Raw genomic sequence first — 19,211 nt, forward strand, 5'->3', positions numbered from 1 at the left:
CACGCATAGGCAGAGAGGCCGCTGGTCTATAGACACGAGTGATTCCAGAAATTGTAGTAGCGGTGCTATTTCAATGCAGCGGCAATTCATATTTAGGATTCCTTAGGGGGCCAAAAAAAGGACAATGGGGCCAGATTTGGCACATTTGTATCAAAGGTGTAGTCGTAAAAAAAGAGAGAGGGCACAGTACTATCCATGACGTGCCCGCTCCACTACACCCCTGCCTATGTGTCACTTAAAGGGGAAGAAACTCCTCGATGGGAGAGTGGGCAGTGTTCAGAAAGACAATTCCATACGGTAGACATGGTTCTCCAATTCCATATGGTAGACATGGTTCACGGCTCTGGCTGCTGCCCCCCCTCCCCAGCGAGGTCCTTCTCCTGGCGGACTGTCCAGAGCCACGGACCACCAAAGAATACCTTGCAAAATAGGAGTGGGCATGTGTGCCGATTCCTGAAAAAAGTGAGGGTATGGCATTCCCACCTGTGCCCGCTCCTCTACACCCTGATTTGCATGCAGCTCTCCTTGTTGATTGGACAATAAAAGAGCAGCAGCAGAGTACTGAGGTCATCTCAATGCTCATTCTGCTTTCTCTCCCTATATGCATCCATATTTGCATGCAGCTCAGCTCATTGGCACCAAGTTTTCCTGGCACACTGTTCTGGGGCACAGGCGGCTGACTGACAGATTAAACCAATAAATGGTCAAGAAACTCCACTCCTATAAATAAAATGCTAATTTGGGGTTTTCCTCAAAATGCCAAACCTCATATTTCCATCAGAACCGCAGGAGCCTCAGTAAAGGAGACTGCGAGCAGCAGAGCCCATAAATCCAGGCTGTTAAAAACATATAATTTGGAAGTGTCCGGTTCAGTCAACGCCGCCGTTCATTCCGCATCTTGGCCCACAGATTGGACGGGGTTTACCACCCGGTCACAGCATTGCGCTTGTCGGCAACCCACAGAGCCCCACTGATTGGCTGTCATTTACTTTAAAATCTTATTGAGTCTCTCCCACGTCCCCCTCAAACACCTCGCCAGTGCCAGCTGCAGCGTTACAGCAAACATGACCAACAGGGACGGCACAAAGTCCAGATTATTCAAGAACGTTCTTTAAGAAAACATCTCCAGTGAATGAATGACACTAAACAAAAATACAGCTCTGAATTTTAAGCAGGAGAAAACTCAATCACTAAAGTCTGTTCATATCATGACCTGGCAGCGCTTATGTCAACTCCCCCACTTATCTCCACCCTTGCTTTACCAACCCCAATGAATCCTAGACCACCTATTTGGAAGAAATTGGCCTCTTCGACCGTTTATTAAATTTAACCTTTTTATCACATTTTACAACAATTTCCATTTACATTCCGGAAAAGCTCTCCCCACCCACCTTAACTGTCAGTTCCAGAGTGCCCGGAGGAAACCCACGCAGACACAGGGAGAAGCTGCGAACTCCACGCACATAGTGTCCTGGCCGAGATTTGAACCTGGGACCCAGCACTGCAAAGGTCAGAGTGCTAACCACTGAGCCACCATGACACCCATTTCCATCACAACTTTGGGAGGAGGTACACCTAAGACAGGTCCTCCCACCACCATGACCGTTCCCGACCATACTGCCCCCAAGGACCCCAACCGCCAACCTTTAAACCAAAATAATAGGATGAGAGAGAAGGATGCTGTTCGATTCTTAACTTAGCCTCCTTCCTTTACCTCCTCCTTTTATCACCTCCTATGCTCCACCCCTTCCACTCAACCCCTCCCACTTCTCCCTGTACTTATTTCTAGGTGCGCCTCCCCAGCACACCAGCTCATATCTTTCTCCCTATGTCACTGCGCTCCCCCAGGTACAGGCTTCAATTTTTCAAATTGATGAATATTTTAAAATCTGCAGCTTCCAATTGAATAACCCCTGGTGATCCTGCCACTAGGGTCCTGAGACAAACACCTCTTATTATGGGATGTGTGTTGTCACCTGCTCTGTCAGCAAGGACTAAACAAGGACAGTGCCAACTCACATAAGCATGGTCCATTGCTGCCACCATCAAGAAACCTGTCCTGGGAAATGCCATGCAGCCATTGGTGAAGTGCATGCACATGGGAAGTGGCTGCACCACACCAATACTTCAAAGAATAAAAAAACTGGTGACAGTTTCACTTTAAAGCTTTCATGCAATGCAAGAATTTATATGATTTATATCTTCATTTCTATTCCCATCATACTTATATCATGGTATGGAGACGATGAAATTGCCTTATTTTGCCATAAACATTGATGTCTGCAGCTACATCACCAGCTCGGTGTAGCCGCAGTACCTGCTGTTGGGTCCAAAGAACTGAGCCGTAATGTAAGTAATAATATGTGAGCTGAAATTTCATTTCCTTTAGGAAATGTTCTCAGGAAACTAAACGTGAATTTTATTCTTCGTTTATAGGCTGAGGTCAATTTTCATTTATTTTATACAAATATTTTAGAAGTCAGTTTAAAGAAGACATCACACCCCTCCTTTCTTTGGGGGGTGGGGGTGTTTAGTTTTTGGTGTTCTTTCTCATTTTTTGTTATCATTTTTTATATACTATTACTACTATTTTTTCCTTTTGCTTGTTTTATTATTGAAGTCTTTTTGGAAATACTTTGTGGAAAATTGTATCATTTGGGTACATTGTATCATTTTTGCAATGTTATAAACAGAAGTGGTTAGCACAGGGTGTACAGCTCTATATTACCATGTACACAAATGCACAGAACACAGAACTCTCAGAACTGGTCTTTGTATTGTGCTTGTGTAGGCACATGGTTAGCACAGGAAGTAGAACCCTGGCACATGGTTAGCACAGGAACTCACCATCGTAGATGGAATTAACCTAGCAGATGGTTAGCATCTTAAGAGCTACAGCCCTATATTACCATGCACACAAATACACAGAACTGTGAAAACTGCTCTTTGCATTTTGTCAGTGCTCATGCAGGCACATGGTTAGCACAGGAAGTACAACCCTGGCACATGGTTAGCACAGGTTTTGCAATCCTTGCAGATAGTTAGTACGGGAGGTACAACCCTATATTACCATGCACACAAATGCACAAAACTGTAAAAACTGGTCTTTGTGTCATGTCTGTGTTTGTGCAGGCACATGGTTAGCACAGGAAGTACAACCTGACACATGGTTAGCACAGGAAGTACAACCTGACACATGGTTAGCACAGGAGTTGAAATGATTAGCACACAAGGTACTGTTTACTCAAATGCACACATCACACACAATGCACAGAAAAGCACACAGCACAGAGCTGTGAACACTGGTCTTTGCAGTGTGTCTGTGCTTGTGCAGGCACATGGTTAGCACGGGAGTTGCAATACTCCCAGATGGTTAGCACAGGAGGTACAACCCTATATTACCATGAACACAAATGCACGTGTCACAGAACTGTGAAAAAAGAGTGTTGGTATGTTGTTAAGAAGTTGAGTTTGTGCTCAAATCTGAACGAGGGTTAAACTGTGATCCTCAATGGTGGAGCCAGGCCTCCAATGGGCATTAGCCAACTCTGGCACGTACCTTTTATGCCCTTTTTAAGGCATCCTCCAGCCAGTTAGGAATTAGAATTGGTGCACAACCATCATTGCATTATTTACATCTTAAATAATTTTGCCCATGAGGGAACACAAATGTGGTTTGGTTTATTTTATATCAGGGTTGCCTGGACCAACATTCTGGTATAAATCAACATTTCAATTTCTTGGATTTTTACTAACCTGAATTACAAAGGCTGCAGAATCTTCTTTCAATTGGCCATCAACCAGGAAACCTTTATTGAAGTCATCTGTAGCAACGAAGGAAAAGCGGTCCAATGTCGCCAGACCTCCATGGTGGCGGTAGGACAGGAAGAGGTTGTTGAATTCAACTTGAGTGAATTGGTTATCTTGCAGAACGAGGTCGCCCACGTATAGCTGCCCATACTGGGGGTATTCTATAATTTTGTAATGTAGTTTTTCCACTGGGCTGTCTGGGTCTGTTAACTGTAGCTGATTGGATGAGATGACCATCACTCCGCCTTCAGTTATCTGGAGACCTTTATTGTTCAGTAAGGTTGGCGGCACGCGGTCGGTGCGCTTGGTGAAAAAAGTCAACGAGCCATCTTTTGCCTTTAGCCCATTGCTCACAGTAAAACTATATAAAACAAAAAAACATAAATGCTTAAAATGCCATTCATGGAAAAACATATTCATGAAAGAATACATAATGTAAGATTGTAATTCTGCATAGAGTGAGGAAGGACAGAACTTGTGTTAGGTTTTCCTGCTATCAAGAACTCCAGAAGACAGATTTACCCTCACTTCCTGTTCCACCAACAATGGTTGTCACAGTTTAGAGCAATTACTCTACTTGTATTTAATGCCATCCATAGATCTCATATTCTTCAGGCATGCTTATCCACTGCCACTGCTAACAGTACAATAAATCACAAATATCAGCTTGCTTGTATTGTGTCTGTACTTATGCACGCAAATGGTTACAGAAAGTACAATCCTAGTACACAGTTAGCACAGAAAATACAACACTGGCACATGGTTAGCACTGGAGGTACAACCCTAGCACATGGTTAGAACAGAAAATACAGCACTGTCACATAGTTAGCACTGAAGGTACAACCCTAGCACATGGTTAGAACAGAAAATACAGTGTTGGCACATGGTTAGAACAGAAAATTTAGCACTGGCACATGGTTAGCACTGGAGGTACAACCCTAGTACATGGTTAGCACAGAAAGTACAACCCTGGCATATGGTTAGCACAGAAAATACAACCCTGGCACATGGTTAGCACAGGAGGTACAACCCTAATACATGGTTAGCACAGAAAGTACAACCCTGGCATATGGTTATTACTGGAGGTACAACCCTGACACATCGTTACCACAAGAGGTGTAGTCCTCGCAGATAGTTAGCACAGGATGTACCACCCTGGCACATGGTTAGCAGAGGAGGCAGAACACTGTCACATGGTTAACACGGGAGGTACAACCCCCATATTACCATGATGCAATAAACTGCTTTGTGACTCCACTGAGTATAAGTTCCACAGAAATCTTTTTGAAGGTTCATGGAGAAATTGTTTTACAGCATTCGGGTCTTTTTTTGTAGATATATTGTTTATCTACCTAATCCAATTTGTTAAATGCATGATTTTTGTTTTCACATGCTAAATGTAAAATGCTTTTTTTCAGGTGGTAGGGTAAGGGGATGTCTATAGTCACCAAGTCTTTGCCATGACATTAATCTATATTTTCCTTTCTCCAATTGCCCAGAAATCTGTGAAAATCCCTGGTAACCTAACGAGGGAACAACATGGCGAGCCGCATCCAGGCCTGGCACCGAGTCTTGCGATGAAGCGCTGACAGATTGGAAGTTACGCATGTGTTGAGCAGATGGGTAAACTTTAAAGAAATGTGAAAAAAAGCAATTGATGAAATCACCTGGAAACAGCAGCTCGACTCCAAAAATAGTGAGAATGAAATATAGCAGAGGACAGCGCGGGAAGCTGGCACTGCCCGGCACCAGAAGGCACCGGTTACAAAACAAGATAAACATTTTGGGAAGCCTCAGCTGTGCAGCGGAATAATCAGCTGCGATTTAACCCAATCAGCCCCACCCTGAGAAATTCACTTAGGAGTCCCCATTCTTTGTTTTCTCCTCCATTTTTTAAATCTGCTTTTTTTGGGGGGGGCATTTGCTGGGCAGGCGGCACCTTAGCTGCGTCCGGAAAGCGTGGGATGTTTTTACAAGATATATTAAACGTTTTTAAACGGGTGGTGAATGACTTGTACAGATGGTACCGACATCAAGGTACTCAACATCAAATCTTTCAAATCTCAGTCCTGCCCATGCTCAGATCTGCTCTGCTTAAATGTAGGGGTGACTTTATTACCCCAAAAATCAACAAAATGGATATGGGGGCAATAGGAAAAGGTAAAATGCATGCCAACTTTAATTTACCCTTTCTAGGCTGTAAATATCAGTTGGAAGTGTTTTGTTCTAAATGTTCAATAGATGCAGAAAATATTACCTGATAATCATATCTCCAAAATCCGCCCCTACCTGTCCCCTGAGACCCCCAAACTCCTTGTACACCAACGCTTCAACCTCACCTACCCATCATCTTCTGTCTCCTAAACCCTCACCACTCACCCACCACACTTCCTGTGTTATCTTATTGAGAACCCCCCAATCTTATGTTATGGAGAAGAGGAGGAGGGGGGATTTGGTAGTGTCCGAACAGACAAAAGGTCAGAGCTGACACCATTTGTGCAATTTCAATCTGGTTAGTGTAGCCTTCATCAGGGCTTATGTGCTGAGCGCATTTCTGGACAGGTAAAGGTGTTTTATTTAATTTCATTGTTATAACAGAATGCCATTCTGATGAGTGCATGTATTGCATTGATGCACTCTATATGTTTTGTTTTTTTCTGGCACACAATGTTAAAAAGAAATTCATATCATCTGCAAAAAAAGCCTTTTACAGCAGAAGAGACATATGTTAGGACTGGTAGAATAAAGCTGGACTGGAGAAGAAAGACTATCTATGGGGGATCCAGCAAACCTGGAATGGATTTAATAAAAGTCATTTGCTATTAGTTGATAAATGTTGAATCCTGGTTCAGATCCATTTCTGGTTTGCTGGATCACCCAGATTCTCCAATGATAGTCTATCCTCTCCATCAGATGGCATATAACCACAAATATCTGACACTGATTATCCGCCGCTGCAGCCTTTCACCTTGCTACTATGTTATTATTATTATAATATTAATATATAATAATATATATTATTAATAATAAGCAGTATTTATATAGCGCCAACGTATTACTTAGTGCTGTACATGAACTGGCAATATTATGTGGCAATATTATCACTACAGGAGAGACAACTGTAGAAATGTTGCACCTGCCTGCGGCCTAAATAAAATCACTTGCTCTAAAAATTGATTTTCATATAAAGTGGCATGTCAGGAATTTACTCAATACAGACTTGTAAAGTTACTGACAGGTCCACTTTAAGAAAGCAAACATGGATTTCTCATTGCTGGTGACATAATCCCAGTCAAGGCAAAATCACTGGAATGCACAGATTTTTAATATTATGTAGAGTTTTTGTTTTGATGATACAATTGCTATATATTGTAACAGTCAGGATTTATCCATGCAGAATTGTAACATTTAAGACAGGTCCTCTTTAATAGAGCCACACAGCAGAATGTTTCATACCGAGAGGATTTCATGCAGCTGCTTTGGATTTTTTTTGCTCTGTTGTTTTTTTTAAATGGAGAATTAAGCTATAATTTAGGAATGGATGCCCCTTGATATAAATCGTTGGCGTTCCATTTTGCAGAAGGGGCACTATGGATACGTTACGCCACCAATCTGCAGCTTTTAGATTCCCCACTTTTCATGTCGTACCGGGGATTCTTCATCACAGACGGCATTAAGATTCCCAACGCAGGACCTCCCCAGCCTCGTTATTCATTCCTGCGCACGGCTGGTACCCTTCTCCCGCATATGGTGCCATTCCAGGGCGTTTAACCCTTTCCGAGCCATCTCACCTGAATGAATCGTTCTCGGCCTCGCGGCTGTTGTCATGGACGTAGCAGACCTTCTGAGCCGCGACATCCAACTGGCTGAAGCTGGAGATGGGCAAGCCGGGATAATTGATGTACTCAATCTGACCATGGACAGGTGGCACGGAGACGGCATACAGCAGCCTCTCCGGTTTGCCCGTGCCATCTGCTGCCAGGAGAACAGCTGTCGTCAAGGTCACCCTGTCACCCTCTGTTAAAGTTACGGGTCTGGTGAGGAGAACGATGTCACCTATGGAACACAAAAATGGGGGACAAAGTAACCAAAGGATCCGAAATGATGAACATTCCATGCTGAAAATAAAAAAAGAAACAATTGGCACATTGGGCATCAGTTATAATATGTTTTATAAGAAATTCATTGATAAAAAGGGTGCCCTTTGAGGGGATTCAACTTCTATCTATCATTAATCACAAAAATTAAGGGAAACCTAACATTTTGGAATTATCACAGGAATAAGGGATGAAGGTTTATCCTCCACTTGGCATAACTGTTTTAGTAACTAATAAGGAAGAGTTCCTTTAACTTCCCATTGGACCAGATTTGATAAAGCTCTCTAATGCTGGAGAGGATACACTTTCATCAGTGAAGCTGAGTGATCCAGCAAACCTGGAAAGGATTTCTTTTTTGTTAGCTAATGTTTTAATCCTGGACCGGATCCCTTTCAGGTTTGCTGGATCACCCAGCTTCACTGATGAAAGTGTATCCTCTCCAGCGTTAGAGAGCTTTATCAAATCAGGTCCAATGGGAAGTGAAAGGAACTCTTCCTTATTAGTTGTTACTGAAACAGTTATGCCAAGTGGAGGATAAACCTTCATCCCTTATTCCTGTAAAAATTCCAAAATTTCAGGAATTATCCTGAATCCTCTCCTCTCCAGCTTGGGGGAGCTTTAATAAATAAGGCGCATTGTGTCTACAGGACAACTAATATTGCCCTTAGTAGAGTCCCAGAGGGGGATCTTTTGGCCATGGTTTTGGTTTTTTAGAGTTCCTTTATTTTCAGTAACAAAAATAAATACAAAATCTGGAAGAGATGGTGGGAGCCAGCGGTGGACATGGCCAACAGTGGGCCCTTGTGTGGAACTGGCTTGCTCTCTTGTGGGAGCTCCTGTTGGCTGAAGAGGGCCCAGGGCCCTTGTGCAGTGGCACACTTTGCATGTCCCTGGTGGCAGCTCCTCATATGGGCGCATCAGGTGTACAGACCTGGGAACCCAGTACAGAGATAGTAGCAACCCCTCATACGGGGCACAACACGTGTAAAGACCTAGGAAGGTAATGCAGTAATAGAGAGAGCAGGTGTACAGACCCAACCACACAGTGCAGAGATAGGGGCCGTCCCTCATAATGAGAACAGCAGGAGTACAGACCTAGGCACCCAGCTATGGGGATGGCGATAGCCTCTATATTGGGCCTAGCAGGTGTACAGAATTAAGAACACAATGCAGTAATTGAGTGAGTGCTTAATATTGGGCACAGCAGGCGTGCAAACCCAGAAAATCTGCACAGGGATGGTGGATACCCCACTTAATAGACACAACAGGTGTACAGAGACCTCACCAACAAAGTCTTCAAGAGATAGGAGAAGCAAAACTACAACATTAAAGGTAAAAAAAACCTAGACCTTCATGGATCTGCTCCTCGGGGGCGTGTCTTTGCACTGGTATAAGCCACTATATCATTTTACTTAACAGTACCAAATCACATCACCCACCACCACCACTGGAGGAGAAGGACAGGGGATGTCAACAGACTCACCAGAAGACTGCTGATTACTAAATCAAACGTAGAATCATTAATAAAATTATTTGCCCCTGGAACCTTATGGCGATGGATTATGAACATGATCCTTGTACATTCAGCTTTTATTCTCTAGCATCTTGCACTCACTGAATGCACGATTTCTGGGTGCACTGACCCTTTAAAACCAGAATACAAGCGAATGACTATAAAGGAGAACTTTTGGACCTTTATAAAATATGAATCAGGACTCTGAGCAGATTTAAGTGATTTGAATCATTAATATGGGTGGGGATTGGAATGAAGAAGATCTTTATAATGCCAAAAAGCCCAAAAAGTCAATTAGCTGCGGAGGGTGTAATTAGTATTGACCGGTTGGGGTTCAGCAGCCAGTGCAGATCGATTCATGTTAATTAGGCTCATCCCCCGCTGCACTCACATCATATATAACAGGGCAGATTAAAGATTTTTAAACATGTTTTGGGTCTTTAAAGGTTGAAGGTGACACAGTACAAAAGTGCAAGGGGAGAAATGTAGAATTTCAGGATTGGGAATTAAAAATGCAAAGTAGAGAAGATGAACGGACAGGCCAAAGGCTTGTATTATGGGGGCACTGCTAGGGATTTATATGGCTGCTCCATTTATAAAAGTAAACTCTGAACTTTATGCATTTAAAGTGGAACACCCAGCAAAACTTACTTGCAGCTTTGGATTCAGTTAGAAATCATCAAAACTTCAAGTTTCCCTACTGGGAAGATTTAGCCTCATTTTATGATCTCGAATGATGCGAAAGGTTAGATTTACTTATGAGTTAAAGCTGGGAACCAATCAGAATTGTTATCTCTCCATTCCAAAGTCACCTTAATAAAATATGCAATCATCCACAAAAAGCCTTGGCTGTCTTTTTAAATAGTGATAGTTCTGCATCACAGAGCTTTATTTCTGCCATTCTTTCTCCATAAGTGGGGCAACCGGCCCCATGAAGACATCTAAGCCCATGCTGATGTCCACATGGCAACATGTATGTAATGGGTGAACACAGTGCTATCAGTTATTACCCAATCATGGCCCAACCTTCCTACCTACCCCATACACAGCCTTCCCACCTACCTACCCCATACACAGCCTTCCCACCTACCTACCCCATACACAGCCCTCTCACCGCTCTTCTTCTGCTGCTTCTCCGCTTTTCCTCATTGGCTTCCTTTTCACCTCAGAATCAAATTCATCTCCTGTGCTTTGCCTTCACATCCCTCTACAGCTCTTGTCCCACTTACCTTTCTGACCTGATAGAAAAATACTCCCCTAGCCGCCTCTCCGCTCCTCCAATGACTTACTAATGACTTCCTCACTCATATCCTCATTACACGCACGGCTCCAAGACTTTTCTTGAGCTGCTTCGACACTCTGGAATGGTCTTCCTCGTCCTATTCAGTTTTATTCCCACTTTCTGCTCATTTAAAATGGCTTCTAGAACCCAACACTTCAACCTCACCTACCCATCTTGTTCGGTCTCCTAAAACCTTCATTACTTCCCACCATTCCGTATCCCCCTCCTATTGTGTGATACTTCCCCACCCTCCTAGATTGTAAGCTCTTCAGGGCTGAGCCCTCTCCTTCTTCTGTGTCACTGTCTGTATCTACTTGTCATTTGCAACCCCTATTTATTGTACAGTGCTGCATAATATGTTGGCGCTATATAAATCCTGTTTATTAATAATAATAATAATAATAATAATAATAATAGGCATCGACGTATGTTATAAACTCATATTGTTATATCCTTATTTTGCTGAGATTGTGTTTTACTTCCTGTTGGGTCCATGGGGCAGGAGGTGAAGGAAAATCACTCCAGTTGGGGAAAATACTGCAATAAATACACATTAGTGGTGTTCACCCAAGAAAAGAATGTTTAGCCGGTTTCACTTTAAGCTGTGTGGACATTTCAGATATAAGGAATAAAGGTTTTCATTTTCATGAAAAGGCTGAACGAGTTAATTTTTCTCATTTCCAGCCTGCATGTCGTTAAGCAGAAGCAGGGTTTATTATGTCGGCCTGCTTATTGGTTTTGGCACAGGATCCTTAATTATATTAAAAGTGATGACTGACAAAGAACTTGGGGAGAGGCAAGCTGTTTTTGGCTACGTTCTCTACGCTAAAACCTTTGAAAGTGATTTGAATGCGTGGTCACGACAATGCAAACTAGAGGGAGCGGAGCCCAAAGGTGTGCAACGCTGACAGCAAGCCGTTAGACCGGAACGCCATCCCAGGCCGCACCGGTGCACGCTTCACGGCTCTGTGGCACAATCCCGCTTCAATGGAGGCTCAACGTGCGCAAGATCGGAAAACGCAGGGAAGGCTAGAATTATTTGCTGTGTGGCCACGCTCGTCTCGCTAATGATACCGGCATCAAAGGATTGTTGTTTATTTCCTGTTTCTTTGTTTACAAGCCAATGACCTTTCCAGCAGAAACGCAAGCATGCACCATAAAACCTCAAGTCGCAAAATAAATAAATGACAAAATCTTATTTAACTTATTTGCCAATTTAAAAATAATGTTAAAGAAGTCGACTTAACATGCAAGCACACAAACAATCATCAAAACTGAACATAATAAAGGAAGATTGTTTTATGTTATGGTTTCGGTTGTGCCTACAAAGGAAATTGCACAAAAAGAAATTTGACTTTATGTGACAAAGCAACAAAATTCACAACAATGTACTGTATCGCTCCCCCCATTTGGACAGGAGATACCCATAATCCTACATATATATCTGTACATGTAAATGGGCAAAATACTAAATAAAAGGGCCTCAATGCTTTGTGTGTGAATGCCCCCCTTTCCATTGGTGGTCTACGTAGTGTCCCCCTACAGGGTAATGGTGAATGGCCCTTCTACATTAGTTGTTAGGAGGGATGGGGCTCCTAATATTGCTAGTTATTGGCAGAAGAAATGAACCCTTGGCAGAAGAAGGACCCCTTATATCGTTGGTAAAGAATGATCTCCGTACATAGGTGGCCAGTGGAAAAGTAAAGACCCTCTTACATTGGTGGCCAGTAAAGAACGGTCTCTTTATATAGAAAGTCTGATCAGAAGTACCCCTTTACAAGGTCAGTGTAAATGCCCTTATTACATAGAGGGCAAATAGGAGAAGAAGAGACCCCTTACATTGGGAGAGGAAGGACCCATTACTGTTTTATAAGGAAAGAATGGTCACAGTGATGGCTAATGGGAGAAGAAAAGCTACATTAGTGGCTAGTAGGTGAAGAGGAGCACCTCATGTTGGTGGTTAGTGTTAGAATAAGGACCCTCTTACCCTCAGAAGAGAAACCCCTTTATATCATTGCCCCATAGGTGAAGACTGACCTCTATAAATGAGTGACCAGTGGGAAAGTAAAGACCCTCCCTTGGTGGCCAGTAAATAATGACTTCTTGCTGTTGGTGGTCTGAGCGGAAGTACCCCATTTATAAGGTCAGTATAAATGCCTTTTTTACATTGTGGGTAAGTGGGAGAAAAGAGACCCCTTACATTGGGAGAAAAAGGACCCCCCTATATTGCTGTTTAATAAGGAAAGAAGGGTCGCCATACATTGATGACTAATGGGAGAAGAAAGACCACATTAGTGGCTAGTAGATGAAAAAGGAAACTGCACATTGGTGGTTAGTGGAAGAATAAGGACCCTCTTACAGTCAGAAGAAGGGCCCCCTCATATTCTTGACCTGCAGGTTAATATTCACCTCCATACATTGTTAGCCAACATACACAGTTGGCTAACAGGAAAGTATAGTCTCTCTTACATTAATGGTCAGTAAAGAACGACCCCTTTGAATAGGAAGTCTGATCAGAAGTACCCCATTTATAAGGTTAGTATAAATGCCTTTATGACATAAAGGGCAAATAGGAGAAGAAAAGACCCCTTTTACTGGAAAAGGAAGGACCCCGTATATTACTGTTTAATAAGGAAGCAAAGGGTCGCCATATATTAATAGCTATGGGAGGATAACGGCTACATTAGTGGCTAGTAGGTGAAAAGGAGCACCTTACATTGGTGGTTAGTAGGAGAATAGGGACACTGTTACAATCAGAAGAAGGACCCCCCAATTGGAAACCTGTCCCAAGGACCCCTATACTAAAGTTACTTTGTATATTTGCTTGCCCCCTCTATTGCTTACACCAAATATAAGCCAGCAGTATGACCAAAGAAAAGCCACATTGGTGGCTAGTGGGTGAAGAGGGGGACCTCACAATGGTGGTTATTGGGAGAAGAAGAACCCCCAATACATTCATGGTCACTGAAAGATAATCACTGGGAGAGGAAAAGCTTTCTTATGTTGGTGGTGGTGGGGAATAAGACCACCATACTGTGGGGGTTAGTTGGAGCAAATGGCCTCTTAAATTATTGGGAAGTGGTTAAAGAAGGGTTCTATTTCTTTGGTGATCATCGGTAGAAGAAGGCCCTTTTATAATGGGGGTCATTGGAAGAAGAAAAACCTCAGTGGAAAAACAAGGGAAAAACAAGCAAAGATCTTTACATTGGTGGTCCACAGATTTCAGGTTAGATGCAACGGTGCATTATCATTATGCAAAAAATCAGAAGATATCCTGAAAACTGCTCATTTGACCAGTAAAATGTTTTTGGCTAGTTTAGGAGAACAATCATGGGAAACATAGAGTTTTCATTTTAAACCCAACGTTATACATCAGCTCCACAATCCTAGCAAACCCATCAGTGTTCATCCATCCCTAGACTTTTACATTTCGTAGCGTGGGAAAAATAGCCCGCACGAAGCCACAACGGCGATCACTTTCAATCTGAAGAGCATCTTAACCTCTAATTTGCATTAAAAGCCAACTGCACGCCTTTATTTTTCCTTGTTTATTCTTGCATTATAATACGGGCAACCTTTTCTCTCCACCGTTTCCCACCATGCAGAAAGACGGCCGATGATTGCTCTGAATTAATGGATTATCTCGTGCACCATTTGGCTATCATCTGGTCAAAAAAACAAAAAAAAAAAAAACAACAAATGCAGCTGTTTACTAATAAATAAAGCCTCAGCTGTAAGAAAAATAAATTAGATGCGTTTAATTGGTAGGCTGAACGGGCACCTCTCCTTATTACAATGTCGCCTCTTGTATTTTTTTTATGATGTCAGGGAGCATGGCACACTGACAAAGTGTTTATGAATTGCAGTTTGCAGATGGCACTTCTGGTTTCTCACTAGTTTTGTGGACAAGTAGCATTAGCGATTAACGGAGGGAGGGGGGATTTTTTTTTTTTTTTGCATGCCAAGGACCCCCTCCGCCAACTCTCCCTGCCCCCACCCTCTGGGAATTAGCTGTGTCTGACTCTCTTGTGCCAATCTCTTACTGGCAGCATCCTTCCACAAGCACACATTCAATAAATCACCAGCTCTTGGCATGTTTGCACAGACATTGAATGTTTGCTGCACATACTCACCCGCACTTTGGGTTTGTTTTGGTTTTGTGTACCCTACAGTCTTGGCAATGTACCTGTTGTATAAAGAGTTGCAGGGCTGAACATATTTGTAGTGATCTTTGTATTCTTTATTTGGAGTGTTCTAGATTTCTTTGCAAAACACTCAGTTTATGTAGTTTGCAAGCTTTTATATTCACTTAGAGGAGTGCAGATCTTTTACATTGGTGTAACACACATGAAGCAGACATGGTGCCATGTGCATGGTGCAACGCAAATCTTAATTATTTTGCATGCTACCTGGACACATTGTTACATTATTATGTGCTGCATTAAAAATAAAGTGCAAGTGATTCCTTCTGCACCTCCAGAACTCCAAGATTGCTATGTTATAATAAACATTTAGAAATAATAACTGTGCCTATGTAATACCCTGAAAATTTACTTTAAGTCAGGAATTCCTTCTAAAAAATAAAAATAAATATTTAGTATAAATTTTTGTATTTGCACATTTCTGCTTTTTCTCTTTTAACAATTATGTCTCTGTTTTACTTATAAAGATTGTAAGCTCTTCGGGGCAGGGTCCTCTCCTCCTCATGTGTCACTGTATCTGTCTGTCATTTGCATTCCCTATTTATTGTACAGCGCTGCGTAATATGTTGGTGTTATATAAATCCTGTTTAATAATACCTGAACTCTGTATTGTATATTTAGTTTTGGATGATCCGTGTTAAGGTGATGCATGATCTGCATAATGATATACCAGCCTAACCCTTATTATTATTACTATTAATAAACAGGATTTATATAGCGCCAACATATTACGCAGTGCTGTACATTAAATAGGGGTTGCTAATGAAACAGATACAGACAGTGACACAGGAGGAGGAGGAGAGGACCCTGCCCCGAAGAGCTTACAATCTAAGAGGTGGGGGAAGTAACACACAATAGGAGGGGGATATGGAATGGTGGGAAGTAGTGAGCGTATCGGAGACAGAAGAAGACGGGTAGGTGAGGTTGAAGCATTGGGTTCTCTCTTTTAAATGAGCAGAAAGTAGGAGCAAGCCGAATAGGACGAGGAAGGCCATTCCAGAGAGTCGGGGCAGCTCTAGAAAAGTCTTGGAACCGTGCGTGTGATGAGGTTAAGAGTGAAGAAGTCATTAGTAGGTCATTGGAGGAGTGAAGAGAGCAGCTAGGGGGGATTTTATCTATCAGGTCAGAAAGGTAAGTGGGACAAGAACTGTAGAGGAATTTGAAGGCAAAGCACAGGAGATGAGTTTGATTCTAAGCTGAATTGGAAGCCAAGAGAACTACAAAGAGATGCAGCAGAAAAGGAGCAGTGGGAAGGCTGTGTATGGAGTAGGTAGGTGAGAAGGCTGTGTATGGGGTAGGTAGGCGGGAAGGCTGTGTATGGGGTAGTTAGGTAGGAAGGCTGTGTATGGGGTAGGTGGGTAGGAAGGCTGTGTATAGGGTAGGTAGGTGAGAAGGATGTGTATGGGGTAGGTAGGTGGGAAGGCTGTGTATGGGGTAGGTAGGTGGGAAAGATGGATGAGTCTGGCTGCAGCATTCTAAATAGAGGAGAGAGTCGGGTTAATGGAACTGGATAGTCAGGCTCTCTACAGTAGTACAGACGAGAGATGATAAGACCCTCAATTGCCAATTTCTCCAACTCTGCCATGAATTGTATACCCATGAAGTTATCTCCATCTTCCTTTGTCTTTGGACTAATATAACATTTCTATTTGATACCGGTCATACATTGCAGACTTGTACTGTGCCTATGATCACCACCGTTATTTATACCTGATACACACATTTTAGAAAGTCTATTTTCTTTTCTTTCACCTTTGTTGAAAAGTTGACAACACTGCCTGAGATTTCAGTGCAGAAGCAAGAACGAGAAGTCAAAATATTTCAAAAAGTTTAAAAAAGTTTGTAAAAATCTCTTTGTACTTCATCCAGGCTACCCCCCCCCCCCCCCCAGAGATGGCTCCTAACATCAATCTACAGGATGTGAATATTGCAATGTAAATAAGATAAACTATAAAAACATGCATACAAATCATTCACAAAGTATTTTGCTGTCTTTTATGGCGAGCTAAGAAACACAAAAAAAAAATTAGAAAAGTTGAAAGCCGACAATAATAAAATAATAAATTCAAAGCGTTGCAGAAGATGAACAGCCCTGAAATTATTTCCACTTTGGAAATTCTTTTACTTTGGAAAAATAAACAGCAAATGTAAAGGCATCGGGGATAAAGGCATCGCCACACGTGGGAAAACGGCGTGTGATCCTTAAAAGGGCTGGACGGACGGAGCGGTCACTATGGGAATAACACGTCCGCAGATGGCCCGTTGGAACGACCACAGAAAACAGACAGCTGATTATCAACAATCTCGTCAACGTAATTCTGAGAATAATGGGCGCATTGTCAAATTATGGCTGCAACTTTTTCTTTTTTTTACTTTAAGTTTTGTTTTCTTTTAACTTTTCTTTTTTTAATAGTATTTTTTTTTACTTTTGCACACAGAAACAACAAAATAGCAGTTTCATTCCTACCTTTCTCTAGGTTTAATATTGAGATGTAGAAGGTCTCAGGGGGCGAGCTGTATTCTCCATCCGATAGGTAAAATCTGAAACTGTCATGCCCTTTGCAGCCCAGGATTGTGGTATGAAAATACCAGATATGGTTCAAGTCAATGTCTTCCTGGGTAAAGTTCATTCCAGCATACAGGGTGACCCAAAGAGATCCGACCTGAAGAAAAAGGTAAAGTTTATATTATTGACGCCCGAAATTAAAGTGCATCTATAGGTGATTGGATTAAATGGGGGAGGGTTAGAACCTGAGTTAGGTTTGCGTGCTAACGTCCATATAAAAGTGGACCTGTAGGGAAGGACGTAAGCTGCCATTGCTGCTCTTATTCCAAAAAATGCTAACTGTATGTGAAGCTGATCTTTGGTTTCCAAACATATTATTATCCAGTATTTATATAGCACCAACATATTACACAGCGCTGTACAAAGTCCATAGTAATGGGACTAGCTGTCCCTCAAAGGAGCTCACAATCTAATGTCCCCCCAATAGTCATATTTCATTATTACAGTTTAAGAACAATCTTGGGGGGAAGCCAATTAACCTAAATGCATGTTTTTTGGAATGTGGGAGGAAATCGAAGTCCCTGGAGGAAACTCACACAAACATGGGGAGAATGTGCAAACTCCATGCAGATAGTGATAGATAGATAGATAGATTTGAACCTGGGACCCAGCACTGCAAAGTGCCAGAGTGCTAACCACTGAGCCACCATACTGTGGTTGGGTTATTCCATTCTCTTCATTGCCTGGACACTATTATGAGAGATGATAAGCTGCCATTGCTGACCTGGTTGTGCATTATACAGATTGCCTGATTAGTGATCTGATTCTCGGCTTTTATAACCTTCTGAATCCCTGACCTGGAATTAGGGTGCAGCTCAGGTGTGCAATTTGTGCCCCGGTTACCTGCATGTCTGTTTGAGCTGTTCCTGCAACTACTAAAACCAAAGGATCAGCGTTACATCCACGTATGACCTATGAGCTCTTCTTTCTGCTCTTTCTTCCTATTAACATGGCTTCTTGCACTGCGGAACACCGGAGTTTGGCAAGTTTGAGAGCAAAAGCAAAATGGAACCCCTAGAACACTCTGGACCAAAAATCAAACCCCTGCTTGGTAATAGCAATTTATAGTATCCAACTCAAGTGCCAAAATATTTCACAGGGTTGAAAAGTTTTTAAAAAGGTTTTAAAATCTCCGTTTTAAGATCATTGTATATAATATAAATTGGTTCTTGCTGCTACTCCTTTCCCTATTTGAAGTTAGCTCAGTAGCTACAAAGCTGATACCAGATCTTATTAAATGCTGCAGCCAGACTTATCCATCCTTCTCCTATGCTTTGCCTTCAAATCCCTCCACAGTTCTTGTCCCACTTACCTTTCTGATCTGATAGAAAAATCCCCCCTAGCTGCTCTCTTCACTCCTCCAATGACCTACTAATGACTTCCTCACTCATAACCTCCTCACACGCACGGCTCCAAGACTTTTCTAGAGCTGCCCCGAGTCTCTGGAATGGTCTTCCTCATCTATTCAGCTTGCTCCTACTTTCTGCTCCTTTAAAAGAGAACTCAAACCCAACGCTTCAACCTCACCTACCCGCCTTCTTCTGTCTCCTAAACACTACTTCCCACCATTCTTTATCCCCCCTCCTATTGTGTGATACGTCCCCCACCTCCTAGATTGTAAGCTCTTCGGGGCAGGGTCCTCTCCTCCTCCTGTGTCACTGTCTGTCTCTGTCTGTCATTTGCAATCCTTATTTAATGTACAGTGCTGCGGTATATGTTAGCGCTATATAAATTCTGTTTA

At 42.4% G+C, this 19,211-nt stretch overlaps 1 protein-coding gene across 1 annotated transcript in view; it reads right to left on the minus strand.

The window, feature by feature from the left end:
- The window catches only part of LOC140337135 (FRAS1-related extracellular matrix protein 1-like), a 102,433-nt gene that overhangs the window by 26,219 nt on the left and 57,003 nt on the right, over positions 1-19,211 (minus strand). Inside the window, exons 22-24 of the mRNA XM_072420699.1 lie at positions 17,372-17,567; positions 7,602-7,866; positions 3,757-4,171 (exon numbers count right to left, since the gene is read on the minus strand). Of these exons, the coding sequence (XP_072276800.1) occupies positions 3,757-4,171; positions 7,602-7,866; positions 17,372-17,567 (876 nt within the window). The remainder of the gene's footprint in view (positions 1-3,756; positions 4,172-7,601; positions 7,867-17,371; positions 17,568-19,211) is intronic.

Source organism: Pyxicephalus adspersus, chromosome 8 (assembly GCF_032062135.1).
Source record: "Pyxicephalus adspersus chromosome 8, UCB_Pads_2.0, whole genome shotgun sequence".
Classification (NCBI taxonomy): domain Eukaryota; kingdom Metazoa; phylum Chordata; class Amphibia; order Anura; family Pyxicephalidae; genus Pyxicephalus; species Pyxicephalus adspersus.